The sequence below is a fragment of the Phaethon lepturus genome, unplaced genomic scaffold (genome assembly GCF_000687285.1).
Source record: "Phaethon lepturus isolate BGI_N335 unplaced genomic scaffold, ASM68728v1 scaffold19395, whole genome shotgun sequence".
NCBI classification, from domain to species: domain Eukaryota; kingdom Metazoa; phylum Chordata; class Aves; order Phaethontiformes; family Phaethontidae; genus Phaethon; species Phaethon lepturus.
In genome coordinates this window covers 57,177-80,354 of record NW_010542395.1, presented here as the reverse complement: position 1 = coordinate 80,354, position 23,178 = coordinate 57,177, and the positions used below count along the sequence as shown (strand labels likewise).

At 39.2% G+C, this 23,178-nt stretch overlaps 1 protein-coding gene across 1 annotated transcript in view; it reads right to left on the bottom strand.

The window, feature by feature from the left end:
- Window positions 1–23,178, bottom strand: part of LOC104621481 (semaphorin-3D) — a gene marked incomplete at its 3' end in the record, with an annotated part of 61,922 nt that overhangs the window by 27,093 nt on the left and 11,651 nt on the right. Inside the window, exons 2-4 of the mRNA XM_010287989.1 lie at window positions 16,218–16,378; window positions 3,016–3,078; window positions 1,199–1,318 (exon numbers count right to left, since the gene is read on the bottom strand). Coding sequence (XP_010286291.1) covers window positions 1,199–1,318; window positions 3,016–3,078; window positions 16,218–16,378 — 344 coding nt within the window. The remainder of the gene's footprint in view (window positions 1–1,198; window positions 1,319–3,015; window positions 3,079–16,217; window positions 16,379–23,178) is intronic.

Below are 23,178 nucleotides of genomic sequence, written 5' to 3'. Positions count from 1 at the left end.
AACAACACTGTGCAGATTTCAGGCAACATTTTCTGTTTTTGTAACATAGGCAGCTCCTCTGGACTGGTCAACCAACCCACAGATTGTGTGGAATATAATCACAGAATCACTAAGGTTGGAAAGGACCCTCAAGATCATCAAGTCCAACCATTAATGATGGGTGGCAGCCTGGGCAAGCATTAATAACTTTTCTTTTTTTTTTTCTTTCTTTTCTTTTTTTTTTTTTTTCTGTGAGCATCTGCCCTTGATTCTGTATGTCAGAATAACTCCAATGTATACATTCAGGTTATTGTACTTAATTATCATTAGACCTCATTTCTTATATTTTAGAATTTCACCGAGACCCAAGCAGAAAGCTATTTCTCTAGCAGCATAGGAAGCCTGCACCGCAGGCAAGCAGCCAGACAGGTCACATCTCGACGCTGTCTGAGAACAGAGCCAGTGTTATAAATATAGCCAAGGTGTTATACATGTAGGAGTTAAAAAGAGACTTGTGTACTAAGTGGCTGCTTGACACAACACCAAAATGCTTCTGTTGTGGGGGTTAGGTCTCAAACATTTACCACTTAGGACAGAGATTTCTTTGTCACCAGCAAATGAAGACCAATCAGTTGCTAACTTCAGTTCGGGGATACGCCACGAGTGATGGAGGATACCCAACATCTACTTCGCGACAGAGCTGAAAACCATCTGCAAACTCCTAAGATGCCGTCCTTGCGCTCGGGCTCGGAGACCATTAACAATCTTTGTTTTACTGTCAAGGAATAGGAAACCACCTCTGTGGACCAAGGGTATATATACATTAAAAAATAGAACTACAAGCGTCATCTTGAACTCTACATGCGTGTGTGTGTACCTAAGCAGAAAGTATGTGCGGAAATGACTTACTAGAAAGACAGACATCTGGGTTAAATGTTCTCTTCACTTAGTTAATCATATGAAAGTGTCATTCTGAAGAACTTTGTGTATTAAGCCTTACTGAGGAAAGTGCTTTCTTCAAAAGTGATATGCACATATCAAATGTGAGAACACGAGTTCCTGTCTGACCCGCAAAACCCACCACTTACCCTGTTATTTATGCAAGCTGCTGTCAGTTCATTTTTTACACACTCGCATAGTATTTTGCAGTCTATGATGAATGCTAAACAAGATGAGGGTTATTCCTTGACATGTCAGAGTAGTGAGGAAATTAAATTACCTCTTTGTGAGTTCCAAGTTCGATGTATCCACAGAGAGGATGAAATGCTCCTGTGCCACAGACATAAACATGGGTTCGGTTGTAGGGCTGAAGAACCCTGATAAAATTGGCACATTCTGTCTATTGGGAAAAGAAAGAGAAAGGTTAATTTTCATGTTTATTCCTCTCTTTCACATTATACATTGTACTAGGTTATAGCCATACTATTGGCGTATTTAAAGTCAACTACTGTAGCAGAGACTGTTTACTAAATAGTTCAAGGTTGTGCTGGCTACAATTTTGCAGTGGCTATCTACTAGGCAGTCCATCAGTCAGACTTGCAAGCCCGCCATAGTGCTTACAGCCGCGAGAAGCTGTGCGGTTACAGCACAGTTCGGAGGATATCTGTTCAGCCTGTGTTGTAGCAAACAACCCCTGACAACAACTGGGCAGAGGTCAGAGAGCCACTGGGTTAGTCGGGCTACCAAACCTCCTGCCTTTGCTCCCAATTCAGGGTTCTGCGCAAGCTTTAACACCTAAGATTACATGATAGAAAACATTGTGGTGGGCTGAAGGGCTTCAACATATTCCCAAGGGTATGTTTTGTGTACGACTGAATTCTCTCGCACCAACCACATCCTACTGGTCACTTTTTTGGGGGCATTTCTGAGTCCTGTGGGATGCTCGGGTCAGTTCTGGCTCCAGCTGGGCTTGGTCCTTGCTGGGACCTAGCGCAGGCGGCCGCGGGGTGCTGCGGGGTGCTGCGGGGGTGGTAGGGCGGGCTTGCTGCAGCCTTCCTCAGAATTAAAGAAATACAAATCCCTGTAACAAGGTACTTTGGAGGCAATACACAAGAGCTGTGCGTATGTTCAAGGTACCACCCTACACCTAAGTGAGAGGGAAGCTGCAGAGACAACGTAGAAAGCAAAAAGGGAATATGTCCAACACAAATATTCCCCTCTCTGGTCCCTTTCCCTTTGTCTTAGCGAAGAAATAGACCAGAACAAATCCTGCGTATAGACCGGTATCAGAATTTTCCCAGTGCTCAGCAGAGGTGCTGTTTAGTTTTTGTCTGCTGTAAAGATAAGGGTAGCAACACGTTAGGATAAAAAGTTGAAATTCCTCAGGCAGAGAGCTGAGAGAGTGTTTTGAGTTGGAATCCACCTCGGTAACAGACAAGCTGGATAGGAACCACAGGATTTGTGGAGAGAAAAAGAAGAAATTTTATTATACAGCCAGGAAATGTTTACATTACTAGTGGGTTCTAGACACATGATGTAATCTGTGCTATGCAAAAGAGATATGAAAGTTTTATTGTATATATGAATGTACCTTAAGTACACTTCCTAAAGAGACTGCCTAAAGATTTGTGGTTCCAGGGAAAAGCTGATGAGTCTGAGATATTGTTTTAACCTTAACTGCAGCTGTCTGCAAATTAATTTGTACTCTGCTCTGCTACTCTGTTTCGTTAATGAATTATAATTAATTTACATTCAGGATATGCCCAAGAAAAAAGCAGCCGTTTGATGGGAAAGAAACGATTTCCGGGGAGTACATTTGAGAGGAAAGTCCATCCATCTCTCAACTGCATTTATTACATACAAGGATGGTGAAGAATGATTGCTGCTTGCAATATTGAATATTTTTTTCTTGAAGCATTAACATTTAAGGAAAGAAATAGAAGTGTAATTTTTTTTTAAATGAAGAAAAAACACTTAATTCGTTAGTTCAAGAAAAAAGTGTAACAACAGCTTACTAACCTATTTTGTGCACTTAGAAACAAATACACAGATATAAAATATTCTCAGCAATAATAAGAAAAAAAATACCATACTTACATGGGCATCTTTCCCAGCTAATTTGCATAATTCTACCTTTTCTTTTGCTGCAGGCCAGTAAATCTGTAACATAGTTAAAATAAGACAAAGATTATAAACGTTATAAATTGTCCTGTGACTGCAGTTCAAACTATTTCCTTGAATGAACAGTTAAAAAAGATTTCTGTATGTTGAAGGAATTAGCGTGTAAATTGAAATGAACATGACTTAGAACACAGGGTTCCATTAGAAAAAGTGAAGAGGCTTGAAATCAAAACCCCCATTCTTTGTTCATGTCTTCATTGGTTATATGTACTTTTAAAAAGTACTTAGTTGATGTGGCTGCCTTTTCACCATTATGAAGTGTATGTTTTTCTCAAAGATACGATGAGCCAAATCATCTTGAAACTAAACTGACTGCAAAGCAAGGCAAATTACACTTGTGATTAATTTGGTCCAGTGAACTTGGCAAAGCCATTATAAAAAAAGACTTAGCTGTTACTGCCAATTTTCAAATGAAAAGAAGTTTTGTTCAAAAAACTAAAGGTAGCTTAAGGGAAATTTGTAGAACAAAAAGTACATTTGACAGAAATCAATAGCACATGGTTTAAAAATGTCACTCATCAACACTAACTGAGCTTACTAAGAAAATGATATAGAAGTTTAGAGGAGAATCATGTACTTTAAATAATTGGTATCATTTATTATTACTGTTTCTCTTTTTTCTTTCATCTGCACTACAGAATTCTGTAAACTAGGTTTTGGTGTAGATGGAGCCAGATGACAAATTACTATCAGTTACTGCAACCCCAATTACGTTAGCAAAGAAATATCAACGAGCAACAGCTCAGGTTCTGGCTCATTGATTTCAATTAAACAGTCAAAACTGGATATTACTGAGTATATGTTTGATTCTATTAAATTCAAAATAGAAGCTAAATATAGACCTTCCAGAATCACCATACTAAACATGGATCTTTTTTCCTTCTTATTTTGACAAGACAAAGCTATAGCCATTTCTCATGACTGGTAACAACAACAACAACAAATCCCACTAATTTTTGAGCTAAACTGGTTCCTAAATTGGTTAGGAAATTGCCTCAAGTCCCAGGAACCAGTATGCAGATTACTAGTCATCACAAATGCTTTAGAGTGGTGTTAAGTCTCAAATCACAATTTTATAAAATCTTAAATGGAGAACTACATAGGAATAAAGAATTACCATAATATACATTAGAAAAAAATCATCATCAAGGAGAGATGCACAGCTCAACGTGCAAGAGGAGTTAACTGCTGTAATATTCCCTTTCTCACCCAGCTGTTGGCACCTTGTAGGATGTGGCTTGCCACGTACATAGGCTCAGTCCCACACTGGTAATGAAAGTGAGAGAGTGCCCTGTGCCAAACACCTTTATCACTGTCCAAAATCTACACTCAGTGTTCCTCTCAATCTGGAAACAGTCTTTTTATTTCACTTCTTCCTCTTCTCTTGCCAGTGAAAATGGATGTATTGGCTTTTTGCAAGGAAATTAATTTCCTCTCAAGTGAATATACAGTTACCTTTGTGATCAGAAGCTCTTAGTAAAGATAGTGCATTGTAAGTTGCTTAAACCTTAACCCTTTACAGCAATATTTACTTAAAGTCAGAGTTAAGGCAGTGTAACAACACCTCAGCCCCAGAGCAGAAATTTACGCTCCCAGAGGATTTTCTCAAAATGGTGTTGTGACAGCGTTCAGGTACAAACCCACAATCTGAAATCAGCCACGACAGCGTGTCTGGATTACACAGACACGATGCCGGAAAGTGCAGAGGAAAGTACTGAGAACATTGCAAAGCCATCAGGAAGAGCTGAAGTGAGCTCAACTGTTCTCTGCTTGGGCAGAGCGGGATGGGTCTTCCTTGTAGCACTGGGCTGGAGCGAGTGCCACTGGGTTAAGGAGAAAGAAAGCCTGAAGGCATAAGAGCTACTGCTGAAGAAAAGCTGATGAAAAGTGACAGCTGGAGGATCATGGATCTCCAAACACATTTGGCCACGTAGTCATGAGCTGAGATCTGATCTTCAGTTCTCTTGTACATAAACTTTATGCCGAATTCTGCCCAAGACCCCTGTATCAGTAACAAAGACTAGAAGCCTTTGAGGGTTTTTGGAGATTTTTGGCCAGTTTAGGCATCCAGTTAGGTAGACAAGATCTCCCTCTGTAGGCGTTTGAAAATGCCCAGCTCTCCTTGCCAACTACACAGAAGAATAGGACCCCTGCTTTGGGAGGCCCAGTTACATTTGAAGACATCTGCTTGAAGGCATCACACATGGTCATGGACTTGACACTACCCTCAATTCTTGCACACATTCCTTCATGGGAAATAGTGTTTGTTGTACACGCTGGAGCAGTCAGGCTGAGATACACACACACCCTTTTCTATGATAATTGACTGCCGTTAATTATCATAGAAAAATCAATTGTTTTACTTTCTGGCTACTCAACAGCCTCAGTATTTAGCATCACACAAGGCCACATTAGACAATGAAAAGTGAAGCTAAGTGATCCAACTTTAAAATCAATTTGCAATTATATATGGGAGAGTTAAAGTGATATTTATTTGCTTTCGATATGAAAAATGAGAGGTTCCCAGAAACTGTCAGTTCTAAATTTAATAGGTCAAAAAAATTGCATAATAAATAATGAGCCAATGTGCTGAGCAAGAAAGCATAAACTTATTTTTTTATTAGGTGACATGCTGTGTAACAGTACCACAGGTCTGGTTCTCTCAAACACTGACTCACAAGTAATTTTACACGTGTAGAATAATCTCACTGAATTCTCACATGCGTAAGCTTATTTACATGCATCTGTGTTGACTTTTTTGAAGGGGTGAAATTAAGTCTAATTTTAAGTCATTTTATTGAGATGAGTTTCTTCATTTCACAATATGCAAAAAGTAAGACTAGATGCTCCAGTTTTTTTCTTTTATATTCAAAATCTTTGAGCTTGTAGATGGTTTGATGTTTTGAAATTGGTCATTTTGTTTCATAATTTTTTTCAGTTCACATCTTGAATTCACAATGGTAACATCTTACTTAACAAAGTCTTTTCCCTAAATTTCTCAAAAAGTTAAACCTCAAAGAAAGAAAAAAAAAAAACAACAAGTAAGCAATACATAATAATGGTGACAACAACACTGACATGTAAAATTATAATCTTTTCATGTTACAAACAGCGCAAGTTATAAATACAATGTATTTCATCGTTGCATCTGTATCTGAGATGTCTGAAGAAATCTTAGAATAGCTAGGTGGGGTTGCTGAATTTAAGAGAAGAATGTAACTTGTTGAAATACATGAACTATATACTTAAACAGGATTATTTTCTTCTCTTAATTTTCAGTTTATTTTCCTTGTAAATTATCTGTATCAAAATTTCAAAGGTCAGCTACTGTCACGATTTCCTGATTTTATCTTATATAGCCCAATAAAAAAAAACACCTTACCATTACTTTTAAATCATTCTACAAATATTTTCTTAAATTTAGCAACAGGAAAGAAATTAAAATCTCCTAATAAATGCAAGTTAATACATTCTGTGCTAGCAGAATGAAAGAAAACCTCCTAGGAGTACAAAATAAAGTACTACATAAGTGTAGGACAGATAAGGTATCACTTTAAAGGGTAGCTGGAAATTGATTTCTGATTAAAGCAAAACATTAAAAACTACAAAGGTCCTTTTCAGATCAGGAGCAGAGTAATTTCTAAAAGTAATATTTTTCCTTCCTCCAGACATGCATTTTCACTATAACAAAGGAATGAAAAGGGAAAAGTGACTTAAAAAAAAAATAGATTATTTACATACATAAGTTGATACATGACTAATATATATATCTCATTATATGTATATATAAATAATAATTGGACTTACTTCTAAGAGATTTATTTCAGCTGCCATCTGTCATGAAGTAATAACACTGGTTACAGGCAAGTATTTTCCTCATCTTTCTGTATCTCTGTTTCTTTATCCAATTTTGTTCCTAGGCTGACACTTAGACTATAAACCCTTAGGGGAAGTGATGCTTCAAAAATAAAACAGTGAACTCTGATTCCAAAGAAACTGTTGTATGAAAGTACAGTTTTTCCAAGAATCATTTCCAATGAAGTTACTAAATGTGGGATGATGCAGGAGTTTACCAAAAGTGTGGAAAATACTATATATTCTCACAATACAAAAGAGGAGGAATGCAAGATATCTAAGCAAAAAACAGGCCTATTGGTCTTATTTCATCTGTTTTTAAGGCTTCAAAATAATTTTTTACTTAGGGAAGGAATATCTTAACTTAATGAAACAAGACAATATAACTCAGTAAAGAGCTGTTATTCCACCCTAATGTTGTACTTTTCTTTAATAACATAGCTGAATTGCACACTGCATTAATGTGGTAGAGCTCCTCTTCATCAGGGCTCCAATTAAGTATTTCATAAGCTACCACATGGAAACTGATTAGCATGGCTGGCAAAAATAGGCATTATTACAAGATAAAATGGTCTGATAAGTAAAGAGCTTGTGGTAGAAAGTTACTCATGGAGTTCCCCAAGAAGCAGTGTCAGAGCTCATCCTATTTTATATACCCTTCAGTAGCCTTGGCAAAACCCCAGCACTCTGCAACATCTACAGATGCCACAAAGTTGGGAAGCATCACTGATACAAATGAAGACGGGTAATATTGTGCAGAAAGAATCAAAGGGCTATGAAGATCAGAATTATAAACAGAGGAAATGGGTATAAAATGGTCATAAATAAATATAGATTGCAGATTGAAAATAAATAAATCTGAAACATCAGACTAATGAGGTTCTGGTCTTGCAGCAATGACCTTGCTAAAGAAGTTGCATGAAGTAGCCCACAAAGGCCCCTTACAGCAGAGTTGGACCAGGTTATGAAAGGAATAACTGCTACATGAGGTAGTTGCTGGTGACAGCAGGGAGTGAGACCAATTGACCAACGTGACTCCTTCCCGTTTCTTGTCCCCAAGATAGTCACGCTCATGCCAGCAGCAAGCACTTGAGTGTCCCATTGAGGTCGACGGCTTTCAGCAGCCCTGGGATTTCACTGGAGCCTCTCACGTGCTTGATGCTACACACGTGCTTCAGCACTTCTCTATCAGTACAGTCTGTGGTACGAGAAACCCCAAAGTGTTTTATTAGTGGTACATGTAACACCAGCAGGATGTGTCCGTATCTGGAGTGCAGGACATCAGCTGATCAGCATGTCTTGTAATAGTCACTCACTGAATTTGAGTCCTGCGAAGAAGGGGATTGCTCCCTTCTTGTTTCAAAGGAATAAAAGGTGGTGGAAGCACTTAGAGGAAAAATACACTGATTTTAAATAGCTACTTGATGCAGCAAGAGAAAGCCTGCTTTCTTCCCTTGTTTATTCTATACACTAGATATTCATTATACTGATGCTTGAGGGAAGGTATGCAATAAAATTACAGCTTCCTGTATCCTATCAAAATATCTCATTAAGGCTTTATGAATCATATAGACCATAATGCAAAAGCTCATTGGTATCACTGAATTCCCCATACGAGAGTCCAAACTGCAGCTTCCAAAGGACGAAGCCAGACCGAGTTGTAAAGCCATTGTCACGCTGGTATATGCAATGCACTCCCCCTGAGAAACTCTCCTTCATGAGAAACTATTGCCCTGCGTGGAAAAAAAAAAAAAATATTCATGACAGCCCAATGTGACCATAAAGCGAGTACAGTAAAGAGGGCAACATGATCCAAAAAAGCTAAAGTAAACCAGGAGACAGTCTAATCCCAGTTTTGCCATTGGCCTACTATATGATCTCAATTTTCCCACCAGTAAAATGACAATAATGTGACTTGTTTTTTTGTGTTTTTTTTTTTCCTGAAGAACTTAATAATTCATAGCTGAAAAATGAAAAGCCAAGAAAAACCGTAAGATCAAGGAGTACTGAGGAAGCATACAACAGTGATCCAATGGTAAGATGGTCACACTGCTGTGCAATTTTTTTGTGCAATTGCAAATTTTTTGTGCAATTGCAAAAGCCAATACCATCAATGTCACACCCCAATACCGTAAGAGCGGGTGTTCATGGTTTGCTACAGGAGAACTGGGACATTTGTCACTTCTGTGCACTGACCCCAGGTCACTTCACTGATAATTACTGCAAGCATTAAAAATTTCTTGAATTTCCTAACAAACACTGGAAAGAATTTCATGCTTTTTTAGTATTATTTTGCTGAAAACAAAGAGTATTTTAATTAACGGGAAAATGAGCTGATTTTAGCATACCGTGCATGCATACCAGTTGCGCTCTAAATACTTCACATCTGTTGCATTCATGTGTGTGGTGTGGGAAGTCCACAACTTGGGGAACTGGACAGATCGTTCTCATATACAAATCCTAAGAGGAAGGTTACCCTAAGCAGTTCTTGTAACTGGCTCCCACTGTACTTGCTGTACTTTGGAATTCAATATTTTAAAGTCATCAGCAACCAAAGGAAGTTAACACATCTAAGTTCCTTATCTGAATTTCTCCCTGTATTTGAAAGCTAACAAGACTGTCTTCAGAGTCAGATTTTTCACCTAGCTTTCTTTTTAACAGTTTTATCTCAGAAATATTTAGAGAACCCGAAAAGCCAGGAACGTATTCTTAAATCTCTTCGTACTTTTATATCTGCCTCAGACCTTCCTTCTTCCAGCAGGTATTCCTACACCCGATGCACTAATTCCCATACCTGAAATACACATCCGGGGAGACATTTGACCAGAATTTCCAACTCCAATTATTTCATAGTAGCAGCAAATTGGACCTCTGAAAGATATAATTTGATACGGCACGGGGGCAGGGGCAAGAGAGGATATGAGGATTGATTCAGAGTGGTTTACAACGCTGTGTACGGCGTTCTTTGTTTTCATGGTGCTGTCACACTGAGCAAAATGCACTGGAAGGCAGAGGGAAGTAACAGTTGTGTGTTTGGATGACACACTCACAGACTTCGGGTAGCTTAAATTTGGCAGCTGGCTGTTAGAGTGAAACCTCTTATTGGAACCAAACGGCCTTTCTGTATCGCATCTGAGACAAAGCAAGGTCTCCAGAGGCCACAGTTCTCCTCCTAAACTGTGATCCACTCTCAAACACAGCTGAAGGAGTAGCCAGTGCTTTTGGTACTTCAGGGTTTTCTGAAAAGCACATTTTCATGTGTGTGTTATGAGCATATGTGAAAGCTTAAAGAAAATGGACCAGATGCTGATTACATTTACACCGCATTAAATCTTGAAAGGCTTCAGTGCTTTTACTCTTCATTTTCCACAGTGTAACCACAGCAGACTTCCGACTACCGTCTGTTTCTCCTAAAAGGAATCTGTACAGCAGGATTTTTAGGGTAAATGGCATTGCTCCTGACGTGTTTATCGCTTCAGGCCGAAGACAAATCCTACCTTTGAAAAAGTCAAAGCCCAATATAAGCAAATGTTTTCAGAGAGCAGGATACTGGTGATTCTTTATACCTAAACATATGGGTAAAATATAAAAACAACAGCGGATGTTTACGCAGACATGATTTATGGCAACAATGCAAAAGGAAATAACAGAGACACTCTCTTCCACCTCAGATTGCTGTCACTCTGGTTACATACCGCTTTCTTCACATCTTGCCCCTGTCTGTTGTGTTGCATCTTGTAAACGCTGTTGAAGCTTCCGCCTTGTCTACACAGGTGCCTAAATTTAAGTCTATCAAAGGATGTTATGGACTCTTAAGGTTGTCAGAGGTTCAAAACAAGAGTTACAAAGCTCAATGATAACAGTTGCCCAAGGGCTAGCAAGCCCTAAGTTACAGCCTCCTTTTCTGGAAGTCCCTAACCTGATGCACCATTATAGCTTCTTACACTCTTCCTTCAGTGCCCACTGCTGACCACCTTTGAGGATAAGACACTGAACTATATGGATATCCAGTAAAACCAGACTCGTTTTATTGTAAATGAGAAATAAGATTTACCATTTCTATTTCTATTAATTTGGGGAAGAAGGGAAATACTCTAAAATAGGTGGAAATGAGTATCCTATGAACTGCAACACCCAAAAAAGTTCCCTTTCGTTCAAAGGCAAGGCCGTCAGCATGCGTTTACCCCTGGGAATTAATTCCCCATGTGCGGAGGGTCAAACCCTGCCCCTGTCAAATCTCAGACTCACTTAATTTCTAAGAGCTTTTTCTAGTCACAGAGACTGAGAAAAAAACACCGTAATCCCAGATGCACTCATGACAATGCTCCTCCAGTTCCACTGGGTTTATTCTAGACTTTCCCAGTCCTGATGCCCTCACTTTCAGAACTTTAGGTTCTGAAACATCTTCAATGTTTTCCACATGACTTTTTGGCCTTTTTTGATGTTTCCTGGCAAGGCTTTTTCTTCTGACAGATCAAGAAAGCTTCATGCTCAGACAGTCCACACCTTTTGCTGCCAGACAGAAAACTGAATTCCTTTGAGTTATAGAATAAGGAGCACATATTTGGTTAGGAAGAATCGGTCTTGGTGTTACCGTGTTTCAAGACTGCAATAAATGTCTCACTCCGTATGTATTCCATGTATCCTTGAGGCTCTGGATCGATGGCAATAACCGAAGCCTCCCTTTGATGCTGGCTAAATTCCCACTGGGAATTCCTAATTGAAGTGATGCTTATATAGACTGTCGGGAGGTTTCCCAAGCGCAACGAAGATAAAATTTGTCTTCTGTATCTCAAGGGTACTGTTTTACATAAATATGCATATGTATTTGTATATATGTTCCACTTCCTGCAGAGATGGGTGGGTCACACTGCAAATATCACCCAGTGATAACAGTGCTGGCATATAACCCCGCCGGGGCTGTTGGTAAGCCCTGGAGTTACAGAAAAGTGCAGAATTCCTTTGCAGGTATTTCACATTTACCCAGCTGAGATATATATATATGCACACGTATTTTTTACTGTGAAATACAGATAAAAATCAATACAAGAGGGCATTGAAGAATTCACAAGACAGCTGCACCTGGTAATGCCAAAAAAATAGTAGCAGCTACAACCTAAGGATGCTCCAAGTGACGACAGTTTGTGACCCTGTGCCAATATACACCGGGGCAGATGAAAACAACTTGTTCCAAAGCTGCCTTTGGGGATCTGACATGTTTATCTATTTGGCCCACATGTGGCTGCGTCGTCTAGCACTGACAGCTCCTGCAGGTTGGCAGCTTTTCAAAAGCTTGTCAGCCCTTGATAGCATTCCTATTCCTGCAGAGATGGGCGGGCCGCGCTGCGCATTGCGCAGTGATAATGGCGCTGACATACAACCCCGCTTGCGCTGCTAGCGAGCACAGGACTCGCAGAAAGGTGCAACGTTTCTTTGCAGCTATTTCATAAGTGTTTACCCAGCTGACAGTATTTTGTATTTAGTATTTATTTAGTTTAAAGAGTAAAATAACAAAGGCTTTAGGCAAACTCACAAGAAAATTCTACGTACCAAAGTAATCTTTCCAGCAGGGTCCCAGAGCTCAGGTTTCCTGTAGAATTTCTTCTCCAGCTTTCCAGCCCCTCATACTATTAAACATGTTGGGGTTTTTGTTTGTTTGTTTCACATTGCACTTCTACTGGTTATGGCAGAGTTTTGTTCAGATTTATTGTCCACAATTGCAATGCCCTGATAAATGTAGGTTGTTGCTCTTTTCTGCTTTCTTTTGCTGAACATCTTTATTATACTCATAGGAAGGAACCACAAAAATTCCAATTTATAAATAGCTTGTAATACTTGTCAGGCGTCTCAGGATCTTTTAAGGAAAGACTGTGGCACTTGATGATGCTATTCCTGCAATAGGAACTAGAGGCTTCTATTCAGGACAAGTTCGTAGAAATTATATCCCTGCTACAGAAGAATTATTATCCTCTGCTAAGCTTTAGACATTTGTAGAGAGCGACCATTTCAGCTTTCTGTGTTTGTCTTTCATTCTGGAGGACTTTTCTATTATACTATGTTACTTACTCTTTTTTCATGATAAGGTTTGCAAACACTGGAAACCAGAACGATTTATTCAAGCTGTCAACTAAGGAAGTTTTCAACCAATTACACAGCAAATTGAATAAAAACTACAATGATTAAAGAAATTGTAACTCTAGAAGAACTATTGATTTATTTCATCAGGAAAAATATACCAGGAAATAAAGGCATAACTTAATATATGTAAGTTAATTCAACTAATTTAGGTAAATAATTAGGTTGTAACAAGGAAGTTATTAAATTATGTATATGTCTACAAGGAAGAAGGGAAAAGGATACAATGTTTTGTGTGTTCCTTTGAATACCATTCCAGAAATATCTGAATATAGAGCATTAGACTCTACAATATAATCTCGCCAAGCAATTATATCCACAGATGAGGATTTTCTGAGTAAATTGTTGGGGATCCTGATTTGGTTACTTGTGTGTCAGTAGTTCCTAATACAACAAATATCTGAAATCGAGAGCTTTTTTAAAGTAATCTGAACCCAGCATAGAGCATTCTACAGTTCATGTGCAGTTTTGTTTTAAAAAAGAAAACTCCACACTATGCACAGTCTTGCACTCTAGTTTCAAAGCTCTTACACCTCTCTTACCCTCCTCAACTTGCTGTCTTTTAACCCTCCTCCCTCAAAGTCATTAAGAAGCACATCATTTATAAGCAGAAACTTAATATTCTAATCAATTACTTGTCATTTTAGTGGTTACATATAAGCAGATATTCTTTTTCCAGACGACTCCGGAGGAGTACAAAGGACACACTTCAGACCCTTGTAATCCCAACATGTGTGGTTTCCTCACACCGGGAAAGCCTGGAAGCGAGCAGCCTGGCCCCGCGCCAACCCAAACCACGGTCAGTCTAAACACAGCGCCGGCAAACGCTACTTTCTGACACTTCGCTGCTACTGAAGAGTATCCTTTAGCGTGGAAACCTCATCAGTGACTGAGATTTATACACAACCTCTAGTGCAACTTCCTTCATCTCCTCTCTTCCCTCCCCAAACATACATTTCTACTAGCCCAGTGTGGAAGAACCAAAGAGAAATGCTTGTGTGATATCATCTCATGTGACCTGGGCACTTATCTAAAAGATTAAGTTTATAAAGTTGATGAATGCCCATAGAGATGTTGGAAATCAGCACACCAGGATGCCTTGCAGATTCTAAGTCAGTTTTAGCTATTTAAATATATTTTTGTCAGCGTTTTGTCTGAAAAGTTAAAGATGACCTGAACTGTTAAAGTCAGAATTAGAAGTATTTGCACTTGGAGACAATAATTTTTTCAGTCCAGATATGCAAGTGGTTGTGAATTTTATTCCCTTCTTTCAGGTTACCACAGATATGTAACCATACATTCTTTATTCAGCTTACCAAATGCAATTTTTCATTCAAATAATAAAATCATAGAATCACAGAATAGTTTGGGCTGGAAGGGACCTTTAAAGGCCATCTAGTCCAACGCCCCGCCATGAGCAGGGACATCTGCAACTAGAGCAGGTTGCTCAGAGCCCCGTTCAGCCTGACCTGGGATGTCCCCAGGGATGGGGCATCTCCCACCTCTCTGGGCAACCTGGGCCAGGGTTTCACCACCCTCATTGTCAAAAATTTCTTCCTTATACCCAGTCTAAATCCTCCCTCTTTTAGTTTAAAACCATGGCACCTTGTGCTATTGCAACAGGCCCTACAATACCTATATTAAATGGCACTGTCTGATCACACACTAATTCTACTGGCTCACTCTGTGTTCTGCTCCTCTTGGCAAGCAGAACATCCGTGACGATCAGTGGCGGTTTGGCTAAAGGGAGAATGTCACCAGCTTGGATGGAGGGGCGGATCACGCAGGGTGCCGCCGCCTCCAGAAAGCTCTGAACTAATCAAGCCCCTACCTAACGAGAGGTGACAGCACTCAGCATCTCTCAGGAGGTAAGCAGCATCCCACAGAAACAGAAATCTGATTTTCACACCAACAAAATTTGTATTTACAGAAAGCCTGTGCCAGAAATCCATCTGTAGTCTAAAAACCTACAATACGAACGATGCTGTTACCAGCGCAATATCCCGAGGACGTGCTGTTGTTTGAGTAAACTACTGAGATGGAAGACGCAAGTTAAGTGTCTTTAAAGCATCCCAGGGAAGAAATTGAAATGCTCAAAATCTGAGCTTTAAAGAAACTGGCATACGGAGCATTACAGAAGTAAAAATAAGAAATAAGATATTCAGCCCGGTACTGTAACTCTTCTATACCACGACAGCAAGAGTTGCACTCAAACATGTGGTACAAAATAGTCTCCTGTGACACCTGCTAAGCCCCTGTGCTGCAGTTGTATTAATTCAGGGTCAGTTACCTCTTCAGAGCTGACAGCAGAACATAGTAATTTAAAACCTCCTCCTGGTGCTTAAAGAAAATATCAAACACAGCTGAGAATTTAAATTTTTTTCAGTAAGTAGTATATCTGGAACTAGCAGAAAAGCAGTTTTCATGTGTGTTCCTGTGCAAGCATCTGTTTTGTACATGTAGCGGTCAGTTTGGCTTACAAAACTCATCGTGTCTGCTAGAAATACCAAAGGCTAAATTTCCATTTTAGTATCTGGAGTTAACACATTGTCATAGGGCATGGACAAGGGAGTCCGGTAGATCCCAGTGGAAGCTTCTTCTATCACTAGTAATTCCAGATATTAATACAAATGTTAATATTAAAATTGCCACTAACATTTCACTATATTTTAATCCATCCAGATTTGCTATGCTCTGTTTAATATCACAGTAATGTATTCCCAGTGATGCCAGGAAGCAAAGAAAGAGCTGCCTTCAGTTATCTTCTTTCAAGTGCTTTTATTTGAGGAGAGTGACCATGACCAGAGAAATTAAGCAACAAACACTCTGAGTGTCCTTTTTGCTGGTATTTTGATATTACTGTCATGCACTGCAGGGCTCCTCCACGTAGCTGACCTTTTGCAGGACATCAGTCTCACAGGAGGTCACATACTATGATAAATTCAATTTATTAAAGATAATCTGTATAACTATGGGAGGTGGGATTATCAAATCCTGGTATAGACCGTCGCACAATGAATCTGTCATTTACCCAGTGAAAAGAAAAAAAAAAAAAGAAAAAAAAAAGAAAAGAGAGAAAAAGGAGCAAAATTGAATTATGAGATGAACTCTGTGGAAAATAAACTGACCTTTTTTACATTTTTGTTTAAATCAACCAAGTTGAGCAGGAAGATGTGGTCTTTAGCTCCTATTAGCAGCCGGCCCCTCTCCTCATCTAGCAGCAGGGTTCGAAAATCAAGCCCCTCTGTTGAGCCCAGGAATGGAATACAGCTGTTTGAAAGCAGCAAGTCTGTGGGAAAATGAATAAAATCTTTATAATCAAAATGTTTACATATGACTCATTGGTGTCTTTTATAAATATATGCAACCAGCATGGAGTATGCCGGTGAGATAACTGCAGTCTTAGAGCATGTCTTTCCAGGGTCATAATACAGTTCCTGTTAACCTTAGTTTTCTTTGGGGCTTTTTGACTTCCAAATTGGGTAATATTTACTTTCAAAAAACATTTTTCTGTATGAAACTTTCTTAATAAATTATGTCTATCACATCAAGGAATCACATTCTTCGACAGAAATTAGAAGCAAAAAAAGACAGATCTTTGCAAAATACGTGCTATATTTTTCCTTCATTGTAAAAAAACTAATGTATATTTATATCACCATACTCATGAATACACATGATGAAGGATCAATATCTCACCATACTTGGTGCTCTACATAATAAAGTATCAAAGAAGGTCAATGCCAGGAAAGAATAGTTAGGAGCAGGAAACAGTTGTTAGATATTCCAGGTATCATAGACATGGTTTGAGTTGGAAGGGACCTTCAAAGATCATCTAGTCCACCCACCCTTCCATGGGCAGGGACATCTTTCACTAGATCAGGTTCCTCAAAGCCCTATCCAACCTAACCTTGAACGCTTCCAGTAATGAGGCATCTGCAACTTCTCTGGGCAAGATGTTCCAGCGTCTCACCAATCCCATCATGGAGAGCTTCTTCCTTTTGTACAATCTAGATCTACCCTCTTTCAAACTGTTGCCCCTTGTCTTATCACTACAGTCCCTGGTAAAAAGTCCTTCTCCATCTTTCTTATAAACTCCCTTGAAAGGCCACAATGAGGTCTCCCCTGAGCCTTCTCTTCTCCAGGTTAAACAACCCCAATGTTCCCAGCCTCTCTTCATAGGAGAGGTGTTCCAGCCCTCTGCCAATTTTCATGGCCCTCCTCTGGACCTGCTCCAACAGGTCCATGTCTTTCTTGTACTGGGGACCCGAGAACTGGATGTAGTACTGCGGGTAAGGTCTCATGAGAGCACAGTAGACTGGGAGAACCACCTCCCTCTACCTGCTGGCCATGCTTCTTTTGGTGCAGCCCCAGATATGATTGGCTTTCTGGGTTGCCAGAGCACATTGCCAGCTCATGTCCAGTTTTTCATCCACCAATACCCCCAAGTCCTTCTCTGCACAGCAGCTCTCAATCCCTTCATCCCCCAGCCTGTATTCATACTAGGGGTTGCCATGACCCAGGTGCAAGACCTACACTCGGCTTTGTTGAACTTCACATGGATTGCATTGGCCTGCACCTCCAACCTGTCAAGAGACCTTCAAAGATTGTTTAGTCCAACTAGATGAGGGATGGCATCCCTTCCCTCAGGCATATCAACTGCCCCACTCAGCTTGTTGTCATCCACAAACCTGAGAGTGCACTCAACCCACTGTGTCATTGATGAAGATATTAAATAGCGTTAGTCCCAGTACGGACCCTTGAGGGACACCACGCATCACTGATTTCCACTTGGACATTAAGCTGCGTATAGGGTTGAGGAGAACTGGAAAGGTAACAGCCATAATGTGAATAGAAAGTTTGGTATAGGGTTCAGTTTGTCCATTGTCTAATATGCAGTTCTGGTGGCAGTATGGATAATTGCTACAAGTAAATTTTCAGTTGCTATCATTTCAGCTGAGATCTGAATCAACAATCATTGAGCAGAGGTATATCCCTAGGGCATAGTACTGAAATGAAGGCAATATAGAGGCATATTAAAGGCAGCATCCAAGAGCAACACCTCCAAGATCCTGAGGTCTTTACTTTTCTTACAGAGGTGGCAACGAGTGGCTGTTCCCGCTCCCCTGACCGCTCTGCAGAGGATATTTCTCCCATTAAAAGCACAAATGTGACACTTAAGTTTTACTGTGATTTAATAGTGGCTTCCAATCTCTTTCAAAAGATAATTAAGAAAAACATGTTTCTCTATGAAACTAATTAAAGAATCTATGCTTCTCCTGTAAAAAAGCTAAAAGGCTGTAAAATAAAATGTCTGTAACCTTTTGCTTAATGAAGACTCTGTGGACGTAATTGTGGATGAGGACACAAACCACATATAGAGAAGAGCACAATGGGAGTTTAGTCTTGTTGGGCAGTCATTAATTTGGGGAGAATGAAAATAAACATGTGAATCAGTTCTTCCACAAGCAATCTCTCCAAGCTAAACTATTCAGAAACCTTTGGACAGAAAGGCAAATCCTCTATTTAATTGAATATAAAATTAAGGGTATTTCCACCTTCCTAGCACTGGAAGTACAAGGTATCCTTCCTGCTAGAGAGGCCAGACTTAATGGCACAAGTTATTTACACTTCCTGATCATGATGAAAAGCAGGGCCAGTATTTTGCAGAGTAACTCCTAAACAAAATACAAAGAAAAAAACAAACAAACAAACTTTTTTTCTCCAAGGTCTCTCACCACTTGTGTGATAGGCAAAACAAAGATTAAGTCCCGTTGCTAGTTAATAAACAGCACTGTGGGAGAAAAAGATTTTATCGTTATTAATCTGACTACCTAGTATATAATTATGACAATTATTTTTTGGCTCAGTCATTTCTACTTAAGCTTATGTGGTTTTGTCTGGCTCACTGCTGAATGTTGTTATGGTACAGTATGAAAACAAATTGTCTTGTATCGCAGCTTCTATTCCCCCAGGTGAAATTTATTTGGCAGTACTTTGAAAAAAATCTTACTTCACATTGAAAAATTAAATCCAAGCACTACACTGCACTAAGCACAGCACTGTCTTTTCTCTCATATCTTTTGCGAAGACAAAGATATCAGGGTATTTTTTTCTAAATTAGTAACACTTTAAAAGACCTGCTTATTAATTGCCAGCGAGATCACTTAGGAACAACTTGTGGTTAGCATGATACTATAAAAACCTAAGTTCCATCCAAACTACTTCTTACGCTACAGCTGGCTGATGAATAGCCTGGTTGAAGAATAGCCAAGCCAGTGTAATAAATAAAAACAAATTTTAAAAAGGAAAAAGAAAAACCCTCTAACCCCAGAAATTCTGAAGCTTAGCTCATTCCACTCGTGTGTTTTCACCCAATAGGAAATAAAGGTGTACTCCTCCTGACACTTCTTACTGGCTTCTCTGTTACACGACAGCCACTTGTAGTGAAACTCTATTAATTTTTGTGTGTGATGTAGATGTGGCTTCATTAGACATCGTACTTTGTACAAACCTCCTCCCTCGTTTTTACTGACTGGAAATTCTTGGTACTTGATATGATGGAGCTGTGTGTTGGGAAAGGTTCTCTGATGTTGATCACAGCACAGCAGGAGGTTTTAGCTCCCTTGGGCTACTCAAATTCTTCTTGGCTGATCTCTAAAATACTGTTTATCAGCTGAGCATCGCTGGAGCACATAATTTCTGAGTAATCATCTTTCTCTTCTCCACCCATGACATATGAGCTGGCTACATTACTGGATTATCTGATCCACTGTATATAATGCCATTATATAAATGCCTTATAAATTCTGCAGTCTAGATTAAAACCCTTTTTATCAGTTCTGTGTCCCAATCAGTACATAAGATGGAGGGAAGAAGAGGAATACAGGATCACAGTATCTAGTAATTAGTCATTCACAGGCATTAACATGAACAAACAGGAGATATTAATGAGTTTCACAGGCTACTGTATTTCAGCAATCCATATCACCCCCTGTTACTTTTAAATCTCTTCTGATGACAAGCTTCCAGTCATACTACCGTGCTCGCCTGTGGGACATGGGTAATTAAGATGCAGAATATGAGGGAAAAGTCCTTCTCATCTCCAGACATAGGAATTCGATCTGAGTAAGGATAAAATGATATGTTTGTGTAAATGCTCTAAAGCACTTGCTTTCATTGCTTAGTCATGCAATCCACGGGCCTTTGCAAGTATGTCACTTGCCAAAATATGTAGACCTGATTCTCCACATACCTAAAAGGAGATGACCGAGACTGCTCTCCATTTCCCATTTCTTTCGTATTTGGAAGAAATGATCTCTATAGTGACCATCCCAAAAGGACATTTGTCATCTCTTGCTTAACACTTCCAGTATTTCTCCATAAAGAACCACCTAGGAAAGCTACAGCGGGAAGGGAAAAAGTTGTCTCATGACGGAAACGCCCAAATGGGAACAAGCTCTGCCTGGTGCCTTGTACAGTCACTCGTTTCACTGCACCATAAGGAAAACATCTGTAAAATGTTCCAGATTGAAAGGACAGCGTTGCACACTGATTTCGTATTGATGCAAATGACAACTCTAGTTGCAAAGTGATAAAGAATCAAGTTTGGTCAGTTATTTACTAACTATTGAAAAGAACTTGGAAATAAGACTCTGAACATGGCCACTGTTAAGATTAAAACTGAAACATGACCTAATAAAATTTGTCAAGTAAACATTAACAGAGAATTGATTAAATTACAACCAAATTAATCATTGTTCTCGCTCCATAAAAACAAAGCAATCCAATCTTATAGGTTGAAATTGCCCTTCACAGAGAGAGGTATTAAATAACACCAAGGATATTACACTGGAAAAACTTACTAGGAAAAACATATTTGCCTAATGGTTTTCAAGCATAGAACAAGGTGTTGATTTGAATCACTGCATCTCTGTAGCCAGGCTAATATAGAAACAACATTCTCACAGTCCACAGAAACAAAGTTAATTACAGGGATGGTCTTTCATGAGTATGGTTTGACTCGATCTTAAAGGTCTTTTCCAACCTAAATGATTCTATGATTCTATGAGTACATGTTCAGCACTTAGCTTATAGTGTGCATGTGCTATCTTACTGAAAATTAAATACTTTTTTCCAGTCTGCCGATTAAGTGAGTATTCAGCAAACTCCCTTTCTGGGTTAATATTTCACTGCTGAGTGGTAGAAGCTAGCATAGTGACTGTTTTTTGTTCATTTAGAAAAGTATCTGAGTGGACATGCTTACAACAGCATGATCATTGCTTACTTAAATAATCTCCAGCACCAGAACCCCAGCATAAAAGTTTCGAATGAAAAAATGTCATTCTGTTCTGGTAACATGTATTTACATTTATACAGCGTATTTAGACTTCTTAGACTCAAGTCACATACATGCTGACCGTGCTGCCATTCCTCAAGTCCAGTATGGTGTAAGCACGCAGCAATCTGGAACCACTTGGTCAAGGCTCAGAATTGCCTTTGTGGCCAGTCCACGGACATTTTTGTAATGATGGGCTATGCCTAAATTAGCAGAAAGGGAACTCCTCAACCTGTTTCAAAACAGCTACATCTAATGACACCTTTGATGGACTCTGAATTTAAAGGCTGTATGTGTATAATTCTGTAATTTTCATATACAGTAAAAAACAAACGTCACATCATTTTCCTCTGGTTAGGAGCAAGTTCTTTCACGTGTTGGAAGATACCCATGACAATTTACATGAGTGCTGTGTGAATCCTCAATGAAATTGTTGGGATAAAGAAATGACACTATAACATGAATGCAGCAATTAATTCCTAAAGTATTCGGAGTTTAAAAGATCCAGTTGACCCCAGATGTATTTGTATGAAGGCAGAGAATTGTTCCAGTCTACTACCAATCCCTACTACTTATTGCAAGAAGTGAGTTATATTTTGTTTAGCAGCATCTCACGACAGACAATGACGATTTGTTGTGCGTGCCATGTGGCTCTCATTTCTATATAATGAATTTTATTTGGCCTGGAGAAAAATGTCATATTCATGGCACAGCAGGGCCTTTCCAAAAGGATATGGATTACTGGGAAGAGAGAAAACGTGATTTCTTGTTGGCACAATATTGTGTCAAATTCTTGGTTCTCTTCTTGAGTAGTCCCCAAAACACCTTGTACTCCACCACGTATTTTTGTGTTAGGCACTTCTATTCCTCTTTTAGGATTGAATTGTTCTCCAGGAGGGTATTACAGTCTAGGAAAGTGACACTAGAAAGAGAACTTTTTCAAAGATTGCTCCAAAACTCAGGCCTCCAGTCTGCTGCAGGATTTAAGGCATTTTGGGGCATTTTCACTTCGAGCATCAGGCACCTCTATGGGCCTGCTCAGCAATCAGCAAACTTAACATTTCCCACATCTCTATTTGCAAATATTTATTTATAGATGTCAAATCCATCAGCATTTTACAATCCAGAAAAATCACAAGTAAAGCAACTCCATGATGCCCTATGCTTCTCAAACCATCATTACAGACAACGGTAACTAAGCAATAGCTCTTTCTGTGCAGACATTTTTTACACCTTTCATGGGGAAGGGACAGATCGTCTTATCTTCAGATGACCTTTGCAATGGTTACTCCACCCGTGAAGAGGAAAAAACCCAAACCAACCCTCACTCATGCTGTGGGACCTGATTATCTTTCATATCAGCAAAGCCCACTTGAAAGGAGGTGCTTCTGCAAAATCAGAATTGAGACTACTGCGGATTGTCTAGTTCACCTATTTCAGAGACGGGAGCATAATCAATCTGCAGTGCTGTCTTTGACTCTGTATTGTTTAAATCTGCAAAAAATGGTAATACTGTAAAACAAAATAACTAGATGTTTACCACCAAAAATACACCCAGATAAAGCATGAACTAAACAATTCTTACTTATGTTTATGGAAGTGTATTTTAGCTGCATTTTAACAGCAAATAAATTTGACTAGTGAAACAGCTGCACAAATAACTTGTAAAATGTTATTGTTGCAGAGATGATTAAAAGCTGCTTTGTGACTTCATGTTGTTGGTGAAAAATGCAAAGGCCCAGTTCATAAAC